The 21,721-nt window shown below is 39.4% G+C and overlaps 1 protein-coding gene across 2 annotated transcripts in view; it reads left to right on the forward strand.

Moving 5' to 3' along the window:
* The window catches only part of REEP3 (receptor accessory protein 3), a 104,382-nt gene that overhangs the window by 68,211 nt on the left and 14,450 nt on the right, over positions 1 to 21,721 (forward strand). For both annotated transcript variants that reach the window (XM_055425642.2, XM_055425643.2), the window contains 3 exons: positions 14,472 to 14,548; positions 17,842 to 17,962; positions 18,135 to 18,248. In XM_055425642.2, the coding sequence (XP_055281617.1) occupies positions 14,472 to 14,548; positions 17,842 to 17,962; positions 18,135 to 18,248 (312 nt within the window). The remainder of the gene's footprint in view (positions 1 to 14,471; positions 14,549 to 17,841; positions 17,963 to 18,134; positions 18,249 to 21,721) is intronic.

Consider the following 21,721-nt stretch of genomic DNA (forward strand, 5'->3'; position numbering starts at 1 on the left):
CAGTTCTCTATGTGAGGCTGACTGCACATGCTTTTGAAGGAAAATAATTTGATAGCACAGATTCACTTGTCAGTCATGACAGATGTACTCTTCCTAGAGGTGTTGTTTTTTTTTCTTTCAATCTTTGCTTCTCGAGAAGATGCTGTTTTCCCATGTAGTATTTAGGCTGCTTCTTACTGTTTGAATGATTATTATATGTTTGACATATGCTATTGAGCCTATAAAGCTACAACTCGTATAAAGAAAGTGGTATCTTTTACTTGAAGAAGGAAAGTTTTTCATATACTGTGTTAGTCATAATATTGCCGGTCATCTGGCAAAAAGAGTATACCTTTCAGTGGCTATATTAGTTCATGTGTGGAAATAGCAAGGTGGAATTGACCGTGTAAAGATTCATGAGAAACTAGGGGACCTAGGTGCCTGAGAGGTGGTGCCAGCCGTTGGGAATGCCTCAAGTTGGAAATGCAGTGGCCCAGGACCTAGGGAACACTAAGGGAATAAAGAAGGTAAGATGACAATTTAGTGTGGAAGCATGACAATTAGGATGGCCATTTAACCCAGTTTACTCCTTTCTATCTGCATAGGCTCTGTCCCATGCTAAAAATCCATGAGAAATTCTGTGCAGTTCTATTAAAAGTGAACTGTGTCTCTAACAAATATTTATTATTCCAAATGAATCAATAGTGAAGTACGAATTATCAGCCAGTGTGGATGCAAAGAGTTATTTTGTACTAAGAGGTCATTCCTTCCTAAATTCTGCTCCTGGGAACAATTCCCATAAGCAGTTCCTGCTTTTTTATCTTCTTTTCAACACTCCTTTTAAATTATCATCTAGCTTTTGAACATTTTTGTGTTTTTTCCTTCTCTCAAGTTCCTCAAACTTAATTTGGGATCAGGGATGAGATACATGGGGCTTCTGTGACTCAAGAGCATTGAGGAAAAACCAAGGTAATCTTGTGAAAGAATATCCATTTCTAGTTGCAGTCTGCCCCATTTTAATTCATTTTAACACCAAATACATCTGTATAATATGAGACTTTCCTCCTCAAAACAACAGGATATTCTGTGAGGTCTTTGGCAGTGATGTCTGGAAACTGCAGGTAAACCATGATGCAAGTTCAGCATCTGAAAGTATTAATATAACTGACTCCCAAACATCCTAGTTCCTGGCAAGCTATAGATAGTTAAGACAGTGGGGCCGTAAGGGAGGAAGCACCCCAAAGCCAGGGAAACACAAATCAATCCTAGTCTAACATACTTACCCCAATGCATGCCCCCTCTTTTTTAAGAAAAAAGTATTTTCAACCAATGTCTCTTCACTGTGGATTGAACTCCAACTAGCTTATTTTCAAGCATGCTTCTAACTTGGCACAGCTCTGGGAAAAATCCCATAATTGAGCCATCTGGGTTGTATAAAAAAGGGCGTTTTTCTATTTGATTTCTCACATTTTGTTCCTCTTTGTTTTTAATGGGGAAAAATCTTTATGAAATAACCAAATTATTGCATAATGTTACTGAAACAAGAGAAACCTTTTCAACTCGATCCTGTTTCTAAAGAAATCTCTATTAGAAGTTCTCTGTTGTCTCTGAAATGTGGTGTAGAATGAATCTTTTGGGTGAGCTGACTTGAGGGAATAACTAATGGTCAGAAAATAAAGTTCTCTTTGGGTGGTCTGAAATTCAGCAGTGTTTATTTCTTTTCAGACTCAGCAAGGATTTTTTTTTTCCAGTGAAGCATATTTTAGCATTTTATGCTCTGGATTTACTTAGTGTGGTTATAATTGAAATCATTAGGCATATGTAATTTTTCATTTTCTCTGAAAAACCAGCATTAATTGCCTATGATTCAAATAATCTGAAATTAAGAGACACTGGAAAGTTGTTTAATCTGATAACTTTGAAAACAACTTTGATAAAATAGACTATGTTATATGTTATGAATTCCTCTTTGCAGTCTAGAGTTATTTGTTTGAATTGTTCATCAATTCAGACCTTAACATTAAGAAACTGTTCAATAAAAGCCTTCCTGTGTATTTGGTTTATTAGGTACAAGGATGGCTAGGTCCTAGGAACAGGACGATGAACAAGACAGTTTCAGTCCCTATTGGTTGTTAAGAAGACTCTTAAGAGTCCCTTGGACTGCAAGGAGATCAAAGCAGTCAACCTTAGAGGAAGTCAGTCCTGAATATTCATTGGAAGTTCTCATGCTGAAGCTGAAGCTCCATTATTTTGGCTGCCTGATGTTACGAGCCACCTCATTGGAAAAGACCCTGATGCTGGGAAAGATTGAAGGCAGGAGGAGAAGGGGGACGACAGAGGATGAGATGGTTGGATAGCATCATCGACTCAATCGACACAAATATGAGCCAACTCTGGGAGATAAAGGAGGACAGGGGAGCCTGGCGTGCTACAGTCCATGGGGTGGCAAAGAGTCGGACACGACTTAGCAACTGAACAACAACAACATTGGTTGTAATAGTCAAAAGGCAGAGGCAGATGTTATACAAACCTTTACACAGATACCTGCAAGGGAAAGTAGATTATATATGCACAAAGATTATATATGACCTTTGGAGGGGGTAGAGGCGGTTAGGAGGCTTTCCTTTGGAAATGAAAAAATGTCATTCATACAAGGCAAATGAATAATATATAGTATATTAAAATATTACTAGCTGTATGCTGGATCAAACATTGTACTGGTAATCACTTATTATCCATTTATGTGTCTTCTTTTACTCATCCCTCCCATGAAAGCTGCTTCTGCATAGGAATGCCTTGACGTCCAGGTTTATGACTATATCATGTCTAAGCATTTTGTTTGTTTGTTTGTTTTTTTTTTTTTTTTTGAACAGAGGAAAATTTATGCGTCGAACCTGGACTGGTCACTTATGATAATATACATGCTACAATTCCATTCTCTCCAATCATTCCACCTTCACCCTCTCCCACAGAGTCCCAAAGACTCTGGTAACCTAAACCCTGTATAAGAGACTGCAAAAGAGACATAGGCATTTAGAACAGCATTTTGTTTGTAATAGGCCCTGAGTAATATGTGTCAAGTTAGCATATCTTTTTTGTCATTGTGCATGTACAATTTAGTCGTACTTGCACAAGTACAACTAAACCACAAGGCTGCTTATTGTCACCCTGTTTATTTAACTAATATGCTGAGCACATCATGAAAAATGCCAGTCTGGATGAATCACAGGCTGGAATCAAGATTGGTGGGAGAAACATCAACAACTTCAGATATGTGGATGACACCACTCTAATGGCGGAAAGCGAAGAGGAAGTAAAGAGCCTCTTGATGAGGGTGAAGAAGGAGAGTGAAAAAGCTGGCTTAAAACTCGGTGTTCAAAAATCTAAGATCATGGCATCCGGCCCCATCAGTTCATGGCAAATAAAAGGGAAAAGGTGGAAGCAGTGACAGATTTCTGCTTCTTGGGCTCTTAAATCATTGCAGATGGTGACTGGAGTCATGAGATTAGAAGACGATTGCTTCTTGGCAGGAAAGCTATGACAAATCTAGACAGTGTGTTTAAAAGCAAAGACATCACTTTGCTGGCAAAGGTCCTGTGTAGTCAATGCTTTGGTCTTCCCAGTGGTCACGTACAGTTGTGAGAACTGGACCTTAAAGAGAGCAGAGCACCAAAGAATTGATGCTTTTGAACAGTAGTGCAAGGAGATCAAACCAGTCAATCTTAAAGGAAATCAACCCTGAATACTCATTGGAAGGACTGATGCTGAAACTGGGGCTCCATTAATTTGGTCACCTGATGGGAACAGCTGACTCATTGGAAAAGACCTGATGCTGAGAAAGATTGAAGGCAGAAGGAGACGGGGACGACAGAGGATAAGATGGCTGGATGGTATCACCAAAGCAGTGGACATGAACTTGTGCAAACTCCAGGAGATGGTGAGGGACAGGGAGGCCTGACCTGCTGCAGTCCATGGGGTCTCAGAGTTGGACATGACCAGGCTACTGAACAACAGATATCATTTAACATACATTATTGTTAATGTCATTGTTATCATAATACCACAATGCTCATAGCATAGCAAGAATAAGTTATGTAAAGATACAATTTGAGAAAGATGCCTTTGAATTAATATGTCCTCACCACAATTCTCCATAACTCTTGTGAATGTACAGCAATGTGCCTCACATCAGAACAGGATATTCCTCAGTATAAATATACCAGTGCATTGCTCTCAACTTCTGTAATGGAAATCAGGAGGATTATTTTACAGTTATAGTTTACTTTTTGTTTGCTTTATTTGTTTGTCCTGGGATCTAAATCAATTGCATTGCAAATTCTGTCTCAGAATATTGAATCATAAAAACTTGTTTTGTTGAAAAATGTTTAAAAACCATGAAATGAGGCCTACTTTTCTTTTGGCATCAGGAATAGGTAAATGCATACCTATTAAATGGAACATGGTCTTTTGATAGTAAATTTAGCCTGTGAGTACATTCATTTTACAGTATTCACTCAGGCTTAAAATATCCTAATTCCTTTGGGAGAGTAAAGCAAGAACACTATCACATGACTGTCTGGGTTTGTGAAATGCTAAGTCTTACAAAAGCCTTCTGGATTTTGAGTAATAAAGCAAGTACTGGCTTGTTAAGTAGGATAATCTAATCCATGCACTGTATAAACCAGAATGTAATTTTAGATACTGTGGTTTTATATCACAGATGACTCTGTTTTCTAAAGAACTTGCCTAACTATAAGAATATATTTTCTTAGAAAATAAATTTATTTTGATATTTAAATGATTTTAACATTTCATTTGGGTAATTTTTATTTGTAAATATTTTATTTTTAAAAACATTCACCACATTTCTCTAGTTATGAAAAATATGGTGGGGAAAGTGTGTCCCAAGATTGATAAATGATTGCCATTTTATTGTGACTACTTCAAAAGAACTTTATTACAAAATAATTAGGAAAAAGAAGGAAATTATATTATTGTTCGTAAGTTAGCCCAGGTCACTAATAATTTAATAACTATTTCTTAACATTTATTTTGTGCCAGGTACTGTAATAATCATTAGGTATACTCTTGGGAAAACAAAACCAAAGTCAGCAAAATAGGCCATTGAACAACTGTTTTTCATGTAGTCTTCCCACTGACATTTATGCATTTTACTCTCTGAATATTTTGGCTTACCACTCAGAATATAATTATTTTAAACTTTGTGCATGTTTCTAATGAGCGTCTGTACCTGATTCCTTGACCTACTGAAAGTACCAAGGGATTTCTGTAAGTCACATGTACTGACCTTACAGACAATAGCAAATTTATACAGGTAGAGGCCACACTAGCCAAAGGATAATGAAAGTAATTTAAAAAAATATTTCTCTGGCTTTGCTCCAGTCTGCTGCATGAGAACATCAGTATTGCCTATCTTCCAGTTTCTTCTCAAATACTTTTTTTTTTTTTTACTGCCCCAGGTCTTAATTGCAGTATGTGGGATCTAGATCTCTATGCAGGGATCGAACCTGAGCCCCCTGCAATAGGAGCTCAGAGTCTTAGCCACTGGACCACCAGGAGAATCCCCCCAGTATTTCTGAGAGTCCCCTGGGGATATCTCAGGCAGAGTTTCTTAAAATGATACTCCTCTTCTCCATTTCCAGGTCATTGTGGTAGTAGCCTCCATCGGTGCCAACCAGGGCATTAGCGGTGTCACAGGTGGCAGCCAACAGCACTTTGACTGATGTCCACCTAATTCTGGAACCATGGCTGTTTCAGTCCCCACAGAGGTTAGAGAATAACCTTTTATATTAGGGTAGGCTCAGTTCAGTTCAGTGCAGTTCAGTCGCTCAGTCGTGTCCGACTCTTTGTGACTCCATGAATCACAGCACGCCAGGCCTCCCTGTCCATCACCAACTCCCGGAGTTGACTCAAACTCACATCCATTGAGTCGGTGATGCCATCCAGCCATCTCATTCTCTGTCATCCCCTTCTCCTGCTGCCCCCAATCCCTCCCAGCATCAGAGTCTTTTCCAGTATGGCCAAAGTATTGGAGTTTCAGCTTTAGCATCAGTCCTTCCAGTGAACACCCAGGACTGATCTCCTTTAGAATGGACTGGTTGGATCTCCTTGCAGTCCAAGGGACTCTCAAGAGTCTTCTCCAACACCACAGTTCAAAAGCATCAATTCTTCAGCGATCAGCTTTCTTCACAGTCCAACTCTCACATCTAATCTGCTATAATTATAAGTAAGCAGGTAAGTTGCTCACTCAGTCATGTCTGACTCTTTACAACCCTTGGACTGTAGCCTGCCAGGCTCCTCTGTCCATGGAATTTCCCATGCAAGAATACTGGAGTGGGTTGCCATTTCATACTCCAGGGGATCTTCCCAACCCAAGGATCAAACCTACATCTCTTGCGTCTCCTGCATTGGAGGCATATTCTTAATCTGAAACAAAAATGCAATGGCAGAGGGAATATAAAAACATATTTGTCTTTAGCGTGACAGTCCAGGTTAGTATTGACTTCATCAAGAAATGTTTCTCAAGCAGCCATACAAGAAGAAATGGGGCTCTGCCCATCTGTAATATGTAGATTCCAAGGTTACTCTGCTCCCTGCCCTCCCAGCCACAGGACACATGGCCCTACCTTTTTCAGAAATGGACTGAGACGCACTAGCTCTGGCTGGGCGACTCCCCAACCAGCCTCTGTTGTTTGCCTTTTTATGAACAGCAAGTGTCACCTCCACCCCTGTCCTGTTTCACCATCCTAGACCTTTCATTGCAGCGACCTCTCTCTGACACCCAGAGAAGCCGAGGACATCACTGGTCACATAATCTATTCCGTCTCTACCCTAGACAGATCCCTATGCCATCCATATAAACTAATTTCATAGACCTTTACTACTCTTTTGAAATCCACCCTCCTTCCCACCCATCCCCAGTGTTAAAGATGACCTGCCCTCCTATTGCAGAGTTAAGACAGAGGTCCTCACCTATGAACCACTTCAGCCTCTTCCCAACATGGCCATGCTCCTTTTGATTCTATCTCAGAGGAAGATGCACCCCAGCTTCCTTCTTGATCTCACTCTTCTTTCTCATCTTATTCTTGTCTATCTCATACAAGGTCTTGTTCCCATTAAGTATTCCTGCTTCCTCATAATTTGAATTTCATTATCTCACCAGTAAAATGTTCAATCCTTGAGGCTATAAGCATGCTTTCATTTATCCTCATGCTATTTTTTATTCCCCCCATTTTTCTTTTTAAACCAGGCCTCAAAAGACTCCTTTATATTCAATTGTCACGTCTTTACTTCTTGTCTAAGCTTTTTGCAGTCTTTACAAAAAGGAGCACGCTAAGCTTTGTGTGGTTCCATATTCATTCAACAATGCATATATTTACTGAGCTCCTCTGCAGTTACAGAGGGTTGAGCAGAACAAAATAAAAGCTTTGTCCTCTTGGAATTTACATTTTAGTAAGGAAAGGCAAGGAAAGCATGTTAGTATTTGTTAGACGTGTCTGTGATATGTGCTAAAGAGAAAAATAAGTCATGATAAGGGAGTTAGAAGGACATTGTTATTTTAAACAGGGTAGTGAAGAAAGGGCTCTCAGATAAATATTTAAGCAGAGACCTGAGGGAAGTGAGAAAGCTATCCACATGTATAACTGAGGGAAGAGCATTTCAGACAATGAAACAGCAAGTACTAAGGCCCTGAGGCAGAAACATATCCACACCCAGGAAGGATAGTAAAAGGGCCTGATGTGACTGGAGCAGAACAGGGGAAGGAGGGACAGAGCAGGTGAGGCCAGAGAGGCAGCTGGAGCCAGAACCACAGGGCCTGGTAGGCCAAGGTAAGAATTCTGATAGGGGCCAACAGAGGAGTTTCAGCAGAGGAATGACCATGTAGTCAAGTAGTCATGTTCGGATGTGAGAGTTGGGCCATGAAGAAGGCTGAGCGCCTCAGAACTGATGCTTTTGAACTGTGGTGTTGGAGAAGACTCTTGAGAGTCACTTAGACAACGAGGAGATCAAATCAGTCAATCCTAAAGGAAATCAGTCCTGAATATTCATGGGAAGGATGGATGGTGAAGCTGAAGTTCCAATACTTTGACCACCTGATGTGACGAGATAGCTCATTAGGAAAGACCCTGAAGCTGGGGAAGATTGAGGACAGGAGGAGAAGGGGGCGACAGAGGATGAGTTGGTTGGATGGCATCACCAACTCAATGGACATGAATTTGAGCAAACTCCAGGTGGTAAAGGACAGGGAAGCCTGGCGTGCTGCGGGTCGTGGGTTCACAAAGAGTTGAACACGACCTAGTGACTGAACAATAACCACAGTGGCCTGCTCTTTAAGGATACACTCTGAGTCATGTATGCAGAAAGACCCAGAAAAGCAGAATGATCACTTAGGACACTGTGAGAATAATCCAGACAGGAGATGACTGTCATCTGGACTGGTGAGGTGTCTGTGGGAGTGGCGAGGAATGATTTTGATTGCTGATGCATTTCTAAGAGTTGACAGGCTGTATAGTGCTGGGACCTACCACCTGCCCCTCCAGTGGAGTTTCACCTCCACGTCCCACCTTTCTTTGCTTTGCTTAGGGCCCAGGAGGCTGATCCATGCAGGTTGCATCATTTCTGACTTCCCTTTGGGTTTGGCTTTTGAGAGACTCCTGCAGAAAATCAGAAGGCTGGGTGAGCATGAGATCAGAGTACGGTTCTCCCGGCTTCCTCCCTGCCACCAGGGGTTGCTATGAGTGTCCCCCTGAGACCACACCTTGAAGGTTACCCTGTCTGGATTCCAGTAAAGCTGTCCCTGTCCACCCTTCTTCACACCAGGCGAGTAATGCCGGTTCCTGCTGTTGCTAGCTCAAGGGTGAACCACTATTCTTTATTGGTTTTTTTGAACTTCGCCCACAACTGTATAAATAGTCCCTTAAATAAGCTTTCCTCCAACTCTTGTGCTCTTGACTCAAACTGGGAACTTGGGCATCTAATGCAGTAAAAACAGCAGAACAGTTTCTTTATCACTGTTGTTGTTTTTCTCTCCAGTGAAATGTTAAATCCTTGAGGACAGAAGCTGTTATACTCCTGTTTCTAGTCCCATGATGTGAAGTAGGTAGAGCTTATTACAGCTGTATCAATGAGTATTCTATGTAATGATCCCACCTGAATCCTTAGGAGTTGTCTAAATTATGTTTTATTTGAAAGATGAACCCAAAGTAGGATACGTGTGTGTGTGTATCCATCTTAGTGCCCATAAGCTCCACCTTGTTGGATAATTCAATTCCCTGGGGTCAAAGAGACTTTTAAGAAGAAGTTGAGTAAAGCTTTTTGAGTTGAGTAAAGAAAAAGCTTTCTTCTTCTTTTTTTTTTTTTCTATACAATATGTCCTAGTTGGTTATCCATTTTAAATATAGCAATGTGTACATGACCTTCCAAACTCCCTAATTATCCCTCCTTCCCCACCCCCGGCAACCATAAGTTCGTTTCCTAAGTCTGTGAGTCTCTTTGTGTATTATAAATAAGTTCCTTTGTATCATTTCTTTCTCGAGTCCACATATAAGGGGTGTCATAGGATATGTCTCCACTGTCTGACCGACTTCACTCGGTGTGACGCACTCTGGGTCCCTCCGTGTTCTTGCAAATGGCCTCATTTCGTTCTTTATAATGGCTGATCGAGTCCACATATAAGGGATGTCATAGGATATTCTCCTCCTCCGTCTGACCGACTTCACTCAGTGTGACGCGCTCTGGGTCCCTCCGTGTTGCTGCAGATGGCCTCATTTCGTTCTTTGTAGTGGCTGAGTCTGTTTGTACCACGTCTTCTTTATCCATCCCTCTGTCGATGGGCATTTCAGTTGCTTCCGTGTCTTCACTATCGTAAACAGTGCAGCAATGGACACAGGTGCATGGACTCTTTCGGATCGTATTTTTCTCTGGGTATATGCCAGGAGTGGGATTGTGGAGTCATATGTTAGCTCTATTTTTAGTTTTTTAAGGAACCTCCATACTGTTCTCCATAGTGGCTGCACCAATTTACATTCCCACCAACAGTGTAGGAGGGTTCCCTTCTCACCACACCCTCTCCACTGTTTGTTCCTGGATTTTTTGAGTAGCTTTCTTACTCATTGTTCTCATGAAGATATTTAAACATCAGTTTGTTGATTTTACCAATTTTTCTGAACTGGAAAGAAATAGAATTTGTTCCCACTTTCTTAAGAACATAAATTTTTTTTCCTGTAACTTTAAAGGTGGATTATGATATATTACAGCTGCCTGTTAAGTTACTGACTTTTATTTGCATAACATTTTAATAGCATTTATTTCTATTAGATTTGGTTATATACAATCATGAGATTATCAATTTGCATTGTTTTCCTACAAGTTTTTGGTTTTAGTACTACATTTTGTTATTGATGTTTTCTGTCCATCTAAAGAATATTTAACATATTTTGAATTATCATTTTGTGTATTGCTCTTTTCTTTCTTCCCTTCTTTTTGACCTTGACTTCATTCTGGTATTTTCTTTGGGCTAGACCTTAAAGAGTAGGCTGAACAGCCTTGAGGTATAGTTTTAATAAAAGGTTTGCTGAGTAATCATTTGGTGTAAAACCTCAACCAAATCCATTAATAGGAAAAAGAAAGCAATATCTTTTCAAGGTTAACTTTCTTCATACTCGCTCACATGAATGACACACACTCACTGCATTCATTTATTACCTCAATTCAAGGTCCATATTTCTAATAAAGAAAACAAAAAAATACAGAAATTTGTGAGAGCAGATTGTCAAAGAGTATATCCGTTAAAGATAAATTAGAACCATGGAGTTTTGCTTATATAAAATTGAACCAATATCACAGGAAAATGACCCGGAATACACTATTAATTGTATAGTTTGTTGTTTTTTAACTAAAAAGACAGAGCCTTCTTTGTCTTCTTTTCTCCTTTTTAAATTTCTGGCATTATTTAATATTCTCACAACCTAAATATAGTCTTTATCTTTTTTAGAGATAAACATTATATATGTGAAAGCACTTATATATTTGGTGGGTTTTTAAATGAATTTGAGGAACTTCTCTGATGATCCAGTGGCTAAGACTCTGTGCTGTCAACGCAGCGGGCACAGGTTCTATCCCTGGTCAAGGAACTAGATACCACATGCTGCAACCAAAAGATCACATGGCACAACTAATACCTGGCGCAGCCAAACATTAACAAATAAAAATAAATAAATAAGATGAATTTGAAAACTGAATAAGTACTTGACTTTACCGAAGTTAAGGTGCTTTTGGAATGTATGGGACTCAAGCAGCTCAAGTCTATTTGAGAACTAGTATTTCAGAGAGTATCACCAAACATTAACTACCCATACTATTCAACTCTACTTGGTAAATTATGACCATTTGTGGAGTGTTGTTTTTCATTCTTATCCATTTGGAAGATCACAGCCATAATGAGGGTTGTAAAATGATGAAAATACGAAATAATGAAAAAATAACAAGCATTGACTTAAATCATTTATTTTTCTTAAAGTTTCCTAAACTTCCTGTGAGAGAGACCAGTTAACTTAAGCTGCCACTTTTCCAGGAAAGAAGGTGGTACGGTTTACACTGGAAATCCCTGTACTGAGTGCAAGAGGGAGAGAGAGAGAAATGAAAAGAGTGATCTGACAGCAACCTCTCATTTGAGAATCTGCCTTTTTCAGGCTTCATTGTAGACTGTGGCCCTGTGCCCATTTCCCAGCTCAGCCTCTTGCACAACTTACTTATTTTGGCCCTCAGTAAAAGGAGAGGCGTTTGCCGTGTTATTTTTGAACTCTGCTCCATGGAGCACTGGGATTTCTTAGAGTCTCCTCAAGAGTCCTACAGTGAGTAGAATGGAAGGACTAACAAGAGCAGGGTGTGTGTTTTTTGTAATTGTTTTACAGTTGTTTTCAATAAAGCCTTGTTTAGTTCAAAAAAACTTGATCACCTCCAGGGTCTCTTCCAGCCCTATAAAAGTACACTGTTTTGTTTCCAGGTTTTTCCCTTTCATTTCTTTTTGAGAGGATAACCTTGTGAATACAGTTGAAAGGTAAAAGTACTAAATTAATGTTTGATTTGGAAAGGCTAAATGAATGAACTTGTGTGAGAGCCTCACTTTGCTTTTAAAATAAGGGGGCGGCAAGAGGAAACACATAGGATATTAACCCTGGAAAAAAATCTCCATACTGGAACAAAAAGCTTGGGATTGGCAGCAGTGAGGGAGTAAAGTAACTCATGAAAAGTGAAAAACTGAAGAGAATATTTATTCTAACTTTTATTTTAAATTTGAGATGATAATCATAAATCTGTTTCATTGTATTTTAAATATAGATAATGTGCTATTTTGGAGAAGGCAATGGCAACCCACTCCAGTGCTCTTGCCTGGAAAATCCCATGGACAGAGGAGCCTAGTAGCCTGGGGTCCATGGGGTCGCAAAGAGTCGGACACGACTGAGTGCCTTCACTTTCACTTTTCACTTTCATGCTTTGGAGAAGGAAATGGCAACCCACTCCAGTATTCTTGCCTGGAGAATCCCCGGGATGGGGGAGCCTGGTGGGCTGCCATCTATGGGGTCGCACAGTCGGACACGACTGAAGTGACTTAGCAGCAGCAGCAGCAATGTGCTATTTGCTTCGGGCAGTTTTTTAAGCTCTTAAGTGAAGTAGATTGGTCTTCCCAGGTGGCTCAATGGTAAAGTATCTGCCTGCAGTGCAGGAGACACAAGAGACACGGGTTCAATCCCTGGGTTGGGAAGATCCCCTAAAGAAGAAAATGGGAACCCACTCCAGTATTCTTGTCTGGGAAATCCCATGAACAGAGGAGCCTGGTGGGCTATAGTCTGTGGGGTCACAACGAGTCAGACACGACTGAGCAACAGTACACACACACAAGGTAAATTACTCTTCATATGTCACAACACATTGTTTCAAAAGTTATTCATGGCTGTTATTAATTGATTTTTCCAAACAGAAAACTGTTAAAGCTACCTGAGTTATAGTTTCATATTTATAAAATACCCAAAGAAGCATCTGTATTAAAACTAAATAGGTCGATTTTTTAACTAATTATAGAGACCTAATTTTTTTTTTTTGCCATCTTATTGTGATGAGAATAGGGAAGTAGTGGTTATTCTTGGACCTCACGTTCAGCAGTTCCTCACATTCCTTTCTGTACATGGTAAAATTGGATAATAGCACCAATTCAAGAGTCAGGCAGCCTGCATTCAAATTCTGCCTAAATGAGCTTGAATACCTCTCCGTGCCACCAGTCCTTATAATTATATAGTTATGTAGTCTATTTCATAATGCTGTTGTGGGGGATAAGTGAATTAATATATGTGATGCTCTTAGCACAGTCTCTGGCCTATAGTCGGCATGATTTTTTGTGTTAGCTCCAATTATATTATTGAGACAGCAGAGACTTTAACCCTTAACAAAAATCCAACCTATGTGAGTGATAAAAGAGTCTGTGTGCTTAGAGAGGTATAAATTTGTGAGAATGAGTTCAAGAAAAATGAATATGGCACCATTCTGTGAGAAGGATTGCTACAGAGACACAGAGTCTTGGGGACCTTATAGGATGCTCTAGTCCAGACAAGAGGTAAAAATATCCTGAATTACTCTCTTAGTCCATTCAGACTGCTATAACATAGACAGACTAGTTTATAAACAACAGAAATTTATTCTCACAGTTCAGGAGGCTAAGACGTCTAAGATCAAAATGCAGGTAGGTTCTGCGTTTGATGGGGGCCCTCTTCCTGGTTGATAGATGGCCGTCTTTGCTGTGTCACCAATCACATTCATGAGGACTCATGATCTAATAACCTCCCACATTTGGGGTTAGGATTTCAAAATACGAATTTTGAGGGAACACAAATACTTGGATTATTGCATCAACTCTTACAGTATTAGAGTGGAAGGAAAAGGATATGTAAGAAATTACAGGCTTACATTTAGGGAAGGAGGAAGAAGATACTAACCTTAGACTTTCAAAGTGGGTGACTAGCATTATGGATGTAACAAATCCAAGATCAGTTCCTTTGGTTCCCAAAGACTGATATATTGAGACGTAAGCAATGCAAGATTTAAAAGACTAATAAAGATTAAATGTGGTCATATCATACTATATGGTTTCTATAATAATTAAACAGTTAATCGTCTTCATAAAGAAGCATGTAATAAGATCTTTTAAAGAATTTCCCTCCAGTTAAGAAACATATGTCCTATTTTTTCATTTAGGTTCCTACATTATAGTGCATTATGCCTCGAGGTTTGTTATCCTTCAATTCTTGTATCCCAGGACAACTGATGTGGTGGCGTGAGGAAGTCAGGCATAAAACCTGTTGAGAATGAGATCATTGCCTTCTTCATTTAATCCAACATACCATGTATGACCATATGACTATTCAGAGTCTCAAATCATTTTGGCCTAATTGTTTCATAAGCATTTTCATTATTTGCAGGTTCGATGGATGATGTACTGGATTGTCTTTGCCCTGTATACTGTAATTGAAACAGTAGCAGATCAAACAGTTGCTTGGTAAGTTCTAGCACTGAGAAATGTCCCTAATATAGACTCTTAATCTGGTGTCCTCTATTCTTATCCTGCTCTTGCTGTTAACTAAGAAATTTTTTTTTTTAAGTTTTAAAATTTGTATTTATTTATTTGGGTATGTCATGTCTTAGTTGCAGCATGTGAGATCTTTGTGGCATCACAGGGGATCTTTCTTTGTGACATGTGGGCTTAGTTGCTCTGTGGCATGTGGAATTTTAGTTCCCCAAACAGGGATCAAACTCCTGTCCCCTGCAGTGCAAGGAGGATTCTTAACCACTGGACCACCAAGGAAGTCCATCCCTAACTGAATGAATTTCATCAGTAGATGAAATTATCCATTGTGTCATTACCTTTACCTGGTTTCCCCACAAGGACATTACCTTTCTTATGGAATCCCCCACGTAAAGGCAGCTCATCCTCCTACCCACATGCCATTTCCTCCCGCCCTTCTCCCACACACGTCCCAGGATCTCGGAACAGAGAAAACTTGGTTGTCATTATCTTTTTTCCACACACTGATGACTTTACACTATTTTTTCTTTATTAATATTTCCTAGGCAAACTTCCCTTTTGAAGCCCACAGCTTCTGGTTTTAGCACTTCCCTCCCATCCTTAAAATTCTCATCCACAAACATTCAAACTGATGACATCAAGTCCACACAGCCACCACCCGCTCCCAACACCAGCTCCTTACACCAGCTCCTTGACTGCCCTATTCCAAACAGCATGAGGCAGAATTGAAACGTGTTTCTTTCCTCAAGGATCGAACATTTTACTAAGAAGTCATGCTTAGTGGAAGAACCTGAGTCTCCTTGCACTATATTTCAGTAGTGTATTTCCAACTATACCTTGCCATCACTTGGAGAATTTGGTTTTTCAAACTCTAAACTTCTACTACCTCACCACTATCTTCAACCACCCTTACTGCACAGACCCCCAACTTAAATTAGCCCAACCACACTCCTCTTTTCTTCTTTACCCAGGCTACCAACTGAGGTGAAAAGAAGTCAATCAGTTGCCCATATAGGTATCAATTTGAAAGTCACCATTCCTTTTACTTGCTTTTGGTCAGTGGCTACTTCCATTCCCGCCTGTGGCTGTTTGAAATCTTTACTGTTCTCTGCTTTAACTGTCTTTCTGACTTTGTAAGTCTCATCATATTCTCATAGCACACTAGGTCACATTGGATGGCTCAGAAAAAATGGAAGTCATGAGACTTAAATGTTCTTCGCAACCAACCCTTATGTATCAACTTCTGTGTCTGCATCCATCTTTCTCTTCCTCCTTCTGTCCCACAATTCATTTATCTGTTATGTTTTGGTAAACAGGTTTGGGAAGGGTGTTTTGTTTGTTTGTTTTTAAGTGGCAGAACAGATTCTAAACCATGCTAGGTCTCTTTAAGTTTCCATGTTCTCTGTTTAAATGCATCTCTTTTTCTCTGGTTGCAAATGTACATAAATGCACTATTAAAAAGTAAACAAGGTCGAAAAAACTTGTCATGAGCAACGAAAGTCCAGAGACTCCTCTGTAACTGCACTGTGCAGAAACCCTTCATCAACTATACAGTAGGTGGTCCTCACTTCCCCCTGCCCACCTGTCTCATCAGAAGAGCCCAGATATTTTTATCATGTATCTTAGTAGTGCATAGACCACAGGATGCTTGTTCCCTTGTGTTGTATTACTTAACTTTTGCTATGGCAACAAACCACCCTAAAAGCACAATGGGTTAAAAAACATTCATTTCTTACTCAGGGTACATGAAGACAAATGGTCAGCTGGCAGCCTTGCTGGGCTCAGCTCAGTTTTAAGTGTCTTCTTCCTCATGGACCCAGCCTGAAGAAGCAGATATTCTCATGACAGGAAGCAGAATTTGAAAGCGGGAGGTTGGGGGGTGTTGAAGTGAGGGAGTCAAAGGACATTTAAAGCTTTTCTTTGCATTTAACATATGTTGTACTCACATTCTGTTGCCCAGAGCAGGTCACATGACTAAATCCACGGTCCTTGCTTGAGGAAGTATAGTCAGCCATGGGATAAGATGCTGAAAAACCCAAGTGGGAAGGGGCATGGGTATATAACCCTAATTTCCAGGTTACCACAATGGCAGTTCCATTATCCTTCCAGGTGAACAATTTATGTCTATCAAGTGTTGCAATTCTGGCCAAATGAAATTGGAGGGTACATTTTCTGGGAGCTCTAAGAGAAGGAGATCTGCATATGGGGTAACATTGCACACTTGGAGCTTATAAATGCTTAAAAACACACTTAACGCTTGGGAGGTATGTCCTGCTAATGCCATGGCAGCTAGGCTCTGCAGACAGGGTGGGTGCACCTTACTGTCCTGGTTAAATGCTTTTAATGACCTCTGACAACAAAGGTCCGTCTAGTCAAGGCTATAGTTTTTCCAGTGGTCATGTATGGATGTGAGAGTTGGACTGTGAAGAAAGCTGAGTGCCAAAGAATTGATGCTTTTGAACTGTGGTGTTGGAGAAGACTCTTGGACAGCAATGATATCCAACCAGTCCATCCTAAAGGAAATCAGTCCTAAATATTCATTGGAAGGACTGATGCTGAAGCTGAAACTCCAATACTTTGGCCACCTGATGCGAAGAACTGACTCATTTGAAAAGACCCTGATGCTGAGAAAGATTGAAGGCAGGAGGAGAAGGGGACAACAGAGGATGAGATGGTTGGATGGCATCACCGACTCAATGGGCATGAGTTTGAGTAAACCCCGGGAGTTGGTGATGGACAGGGAGGCCTGGTGTCCTGCAGTCCATGGGGTTGCAAAGAGTCGGACACGACTGAGCAACTGAACTGAACTGAACCTGAACTGAATGACCTCTCTGAACTGCTCCAGTTAGTTTGGCAGCTTGTCTGTCTTTGCCTATAGAGAGCAATCTTGGAACTCCCTTGGCTGTCCAGTGGTTAAGACTCTCCTTTCCAATGCAAGGGGTGCAGGTTTGATCCCTGGTCTAAGATCCAACATCCATGGAGGTACAGCCAAAAAGTAAAAAGTTTTGGGTTTTTTTTTAATGTACATGAATGGAACAACTTTGAACTAGAAGTTGTGAATCGCTGTGAGGGGACAGGCTGCTCTGATCTATATAATTAGTGAGATTAATTTGTCAGTTCAAACATGATTGTTTTCCTGATCACAACTTCTTACCTGTGAAAGAGTAACACAGTGACCGAACTTTAAAAAAAAAAAAATTTGTGATTTCCTCATTGTCTATTTAGTTTATTTTCACCAGCATTCTTTTCAAATTCTTTCTTGTCAGGTTCCCCCTCTACTATGAGCTTAAGATTGCTTTTGTCATATGGCTACTCTCTCCTTATACCAGAGGAGCAAGTTTAATATATAGAAAATTCCTTCATCCACTACTTTCTTCAAAGGAAAGGGTAAGATGTATAAATTATTTCCACAAATCATTTGTTAGAAATGTGTTTCATCATCACATGTTGCATGCTATAAAATGCGTGAAACTATTAGGGGGAAAGTCCTAGTTTTCAGCTTCTTGACATTCTTTTTAAATAAAATTAATATCTACGGGCTTGATTTTTTTTTTTCCAGGAAATTGATGATTATATTGTCCAAGCAAAAGAACGAGGCTATGAAACTATGGTAAACTTTGGGCGGCAAGGTTTAAATTTAGCAGCTACTGCTGCCGTCACTGCAGCAGTGAAGGTAATTTTTTATTTACCTTTTTTTTTTAATCCAGTGTCACATTGCTAGTGAACAAAGTAGGGTGGCTTTTTATTTCAGATCATTATAAATTTTGGCACAAATTTACCTTCTGTTTATTTTTGTAGTATTAGAAAACAACAAGTAGACTATTTTAAAGATATAATTGTTGGATATTTTGAACTCTTAATTGATGACAGAATGAGAGATAGTAAATGAAACATACTGGAAAAATGTCATTTTGTCGTAATCTTCCTACTTTATAACCTTAAAATAGTTTTGAGTAAATAACCTTTAGTAAAGATGACCATTCTTTCTTTCTCTGTCTCTGGTGTTTTTTTCCCTCTCTCTCTCCATGGCAATATCTTGGTAGGATTTCTGGCTTACTTCTGCACCCATACTGCAACCAATTTGAGGTAACTGATTATTCAAAATAAGGCATGAAAAATTTCTGTTCTTAAAACTTAAGATTTTACTTAGCCAATTACTAATGTCATGTGTTGTGTTTTGCAAGCCAAATTATCAAAGGAATGTCTTATGTGAAAATTCGCATTATGGCTTTTGGATTTCTTTGCATGTAGTAATTAGTGTGGTTGATTTTAAATCCCATGGCATTATTGGTTTTGGTGTGTAGTATGTGGAAAGAAAATAGGTTTCAGCTTCAGAAAGTTTTGAGTGTGACTTTCCAAATAACCATCAGCCTTTTACTTAACTTCTGCTTTTGGAGGATGGCAGGGAAGAGAAAATGAGGCAGAGGAGAACTAAAGTCCTTGTCTGCTATATGAGAAAGTAGAGGTTTTAAAACAGTTGCCTGCAGGGGGATGGAGAGGGGGGACCAAAGGTTTCTTGCTTTCTTTGTTATAAAATTTAGCATTATTTAACATCACAAATCAAGTACATGTTATTTATTTACACCCCCAAGAAGATGCTTTCTGAATCTTCCATACTTAAAAGCAACATTCAACTTGACTCTGTGGCGAAAAACTGAAAACTAAATTTCAACATCAAAAATTGTTTAGGAATATAGACATTTTAGAGCACTGTTTTAGGAAACATAGACACACACAAATCTCATTTGCCCTCTTCACTTCAACACTTAAATATGGTTTATAATCCTACCTACTCTGTGAGACTCGTATTGTAACTGTTTTGTGGGATATTTATTTTATTTTGACTTACTACTTCCAACCTCTACATGAGGAACAAGAAACCCCAACCGGATTATCTTTCCTCATTGCTTCGTTTACTTTTATTTTATACATACTTTACTGCCATCAGTATTTAACATCCTATATGTTTATTTAACAGATATTTAATGTATTGACCATCTATGTATGTATTTAATGCCTACAATGGTAGGTGCTTGGGATGCAGCAATGAACAAAACAGATATAGTCCCTGCCCTTTCAGGCCACTACTGTTGAGCTGAATGTCTGTATCCACTAACTGAAAATTTTACCTCATATTTGGTTACTTAGAGCCTACCCCTTGCCCTCCACTATTAAAAAAAGCATTATCTAGTAACTCCCTGGTGGTCCAGTGGTGAGGATTCCATACTTTCACTAAAAGGGCCAGGGTTCAATCCCTGGTCAGGGAACTAAGATCCCACAAGCCTCGGGATGCAGACAAAATAAATAAATAAAAAGTAAAATAAGCATTATCTTACTGAAACACCTTTTTGTAGAAAGACTATAAAAGTGATCCCATACCTATGTTTCTCTAGCTTCTTTGTGATCTATTGCTTGTCTTTATTTATACATTTAACAAATTAAAACCACCTTCCCACTTCAAAGGCAGGAAACAGCATAAAAATTATCTAAATTTCCACTGCAAAACAAACCCACTGTAACTTGAATTCACTTTGGAACTCTCTCTTTTTGCTTGTGATCTTGTGATCCTTTTGTTATCAAGTTCACTGTGTATAGTGAACTTGATATGATGAGGCAACCCTCATCATTCTCCCGATGAGCAGAGGAATGTTGGCATCAGCCATACTGGATTTTATTCATTAGAAATGGTCATTCAATATGCTGAACACAGCATAATGTTAGCACTATTTGCCTCAAGTTTTACTGTGCCTATTTTAAAGTAGGGAAATTAGTTTCATCTCTGGAGATGTCAAGGAAAGGCACTGCCTGTGATGGAAGAATCACTGAACCAGACATTTCCTACTGAAGAATAAATTGAAACCGAAATAGGAAATAGGTCAAGTTTAAGGAGAAACTGCAGGAAAGCTAATAGTAAGACTTGAGAATTATTAACCTTTTTTTTTTTACAATATATGGTTTGTTAAAAATATCTTTCAGACTAAAAATACTGAACTCTCAGTGTGACCTTTAAAGACTGGCAATACCCCTGGCTAGGTTTCCCAAGTTGAACCGCCTGAGCATGTTAAAGATGAAACCAGGAACCTAATCAGAACATTTATTACACCGTAAAGCAATTTTCTGAAAATGTTACTCAGTTCTGTGACCTCATTACCCGGCATCTGTTCACAAGGTCAGTGTGCAAGTTTATTTTGGCTGAGCAAAGCACAAACATATGAAGGAGCTTCAAGGATTTTGCTGAGGATGTTCAAGGTCCCATAGCTTTCACATGAGAAATGCCGGCGGCTTTTGTACAGACGAGCAACACTCCTGAATGAAGGACAGATGAAGAAGAGAACTGTTAGTTGTAGTAAGCACCTCTTAGGATTTTCTCTAGCAGCCTTTTCTTGGTGAATTCTTTAGCAGATATTATTTTTTAAGAAATCAATTATCATAGAAATGAGAACCTTATAGTTAAAATTTCTGAAATCTTATTGACTGTAAATAATGACGGTTAGGTCAGAAATCCTGACATCTTACTGTCTGTTTTAATGGCTTTCTGTTTGTGAAAGAATTTGAGGAGATTCAGCTGCTTAGTATCGTCTATTTAAAAAAGAGAGCACTTCTTCAGACAATGGAGAAGAAAGATCATATTTTTTTTTCTCTGCAATCTAGGGAAGCACAATGTTATAATGAAAGTTGAATTCTGTAACAGTTGAGTTGTCAGCATTTTTTAGCCCTGATTCTGTCACTAATTAGCCATGAGATTTAGGGCAGTCATCTGCACTGATCTCTCCAAGTATCCATGTTCTTACATGTAAAATGAAGGGGTAAAAACTGACTTCTAAAACTCCTTATGCTCGAAAAGGATGGTTTTCAACTGGGGCCTATTTTGGTAATGTCTGGAGACATTTTGGGTTGTCACAGCTGAGGCAGAGGTGCTGCTACTGGCATCTTAGGGAGAGGACAAGTATGCTGCTTACAGAATGGCTTCCCGACCCACAAAAAATTATCTGGACCAAAATAGCACTAATGCTGAGGTCGAGAAACCCTGCTCTGAAACTGTGGTAAGTCAGAAAAGGCTTAAAGGATATGTAGATATGTACAGGTAATTTGGGCGATGGGTTATAGATCATCTTTCTCTTTTGCATTTTTCTCTGTTACAAACAT

Source organism: Moschus berezovskii, chromosome 12, assembly GCF_049115385.1.
Source record: "Moschus berezovskii isolate FMDL1 chromosome 12, NW_MosBer_1.0, whole genome shotgun sequence".
Classification (NCBI taxonomy): domain Eukaryota; kingdom Metazoa; phylum Chordata; class Mammalia; order Artiodactyla; family Moschidae; genus Moschus; species Moschus berezovskii.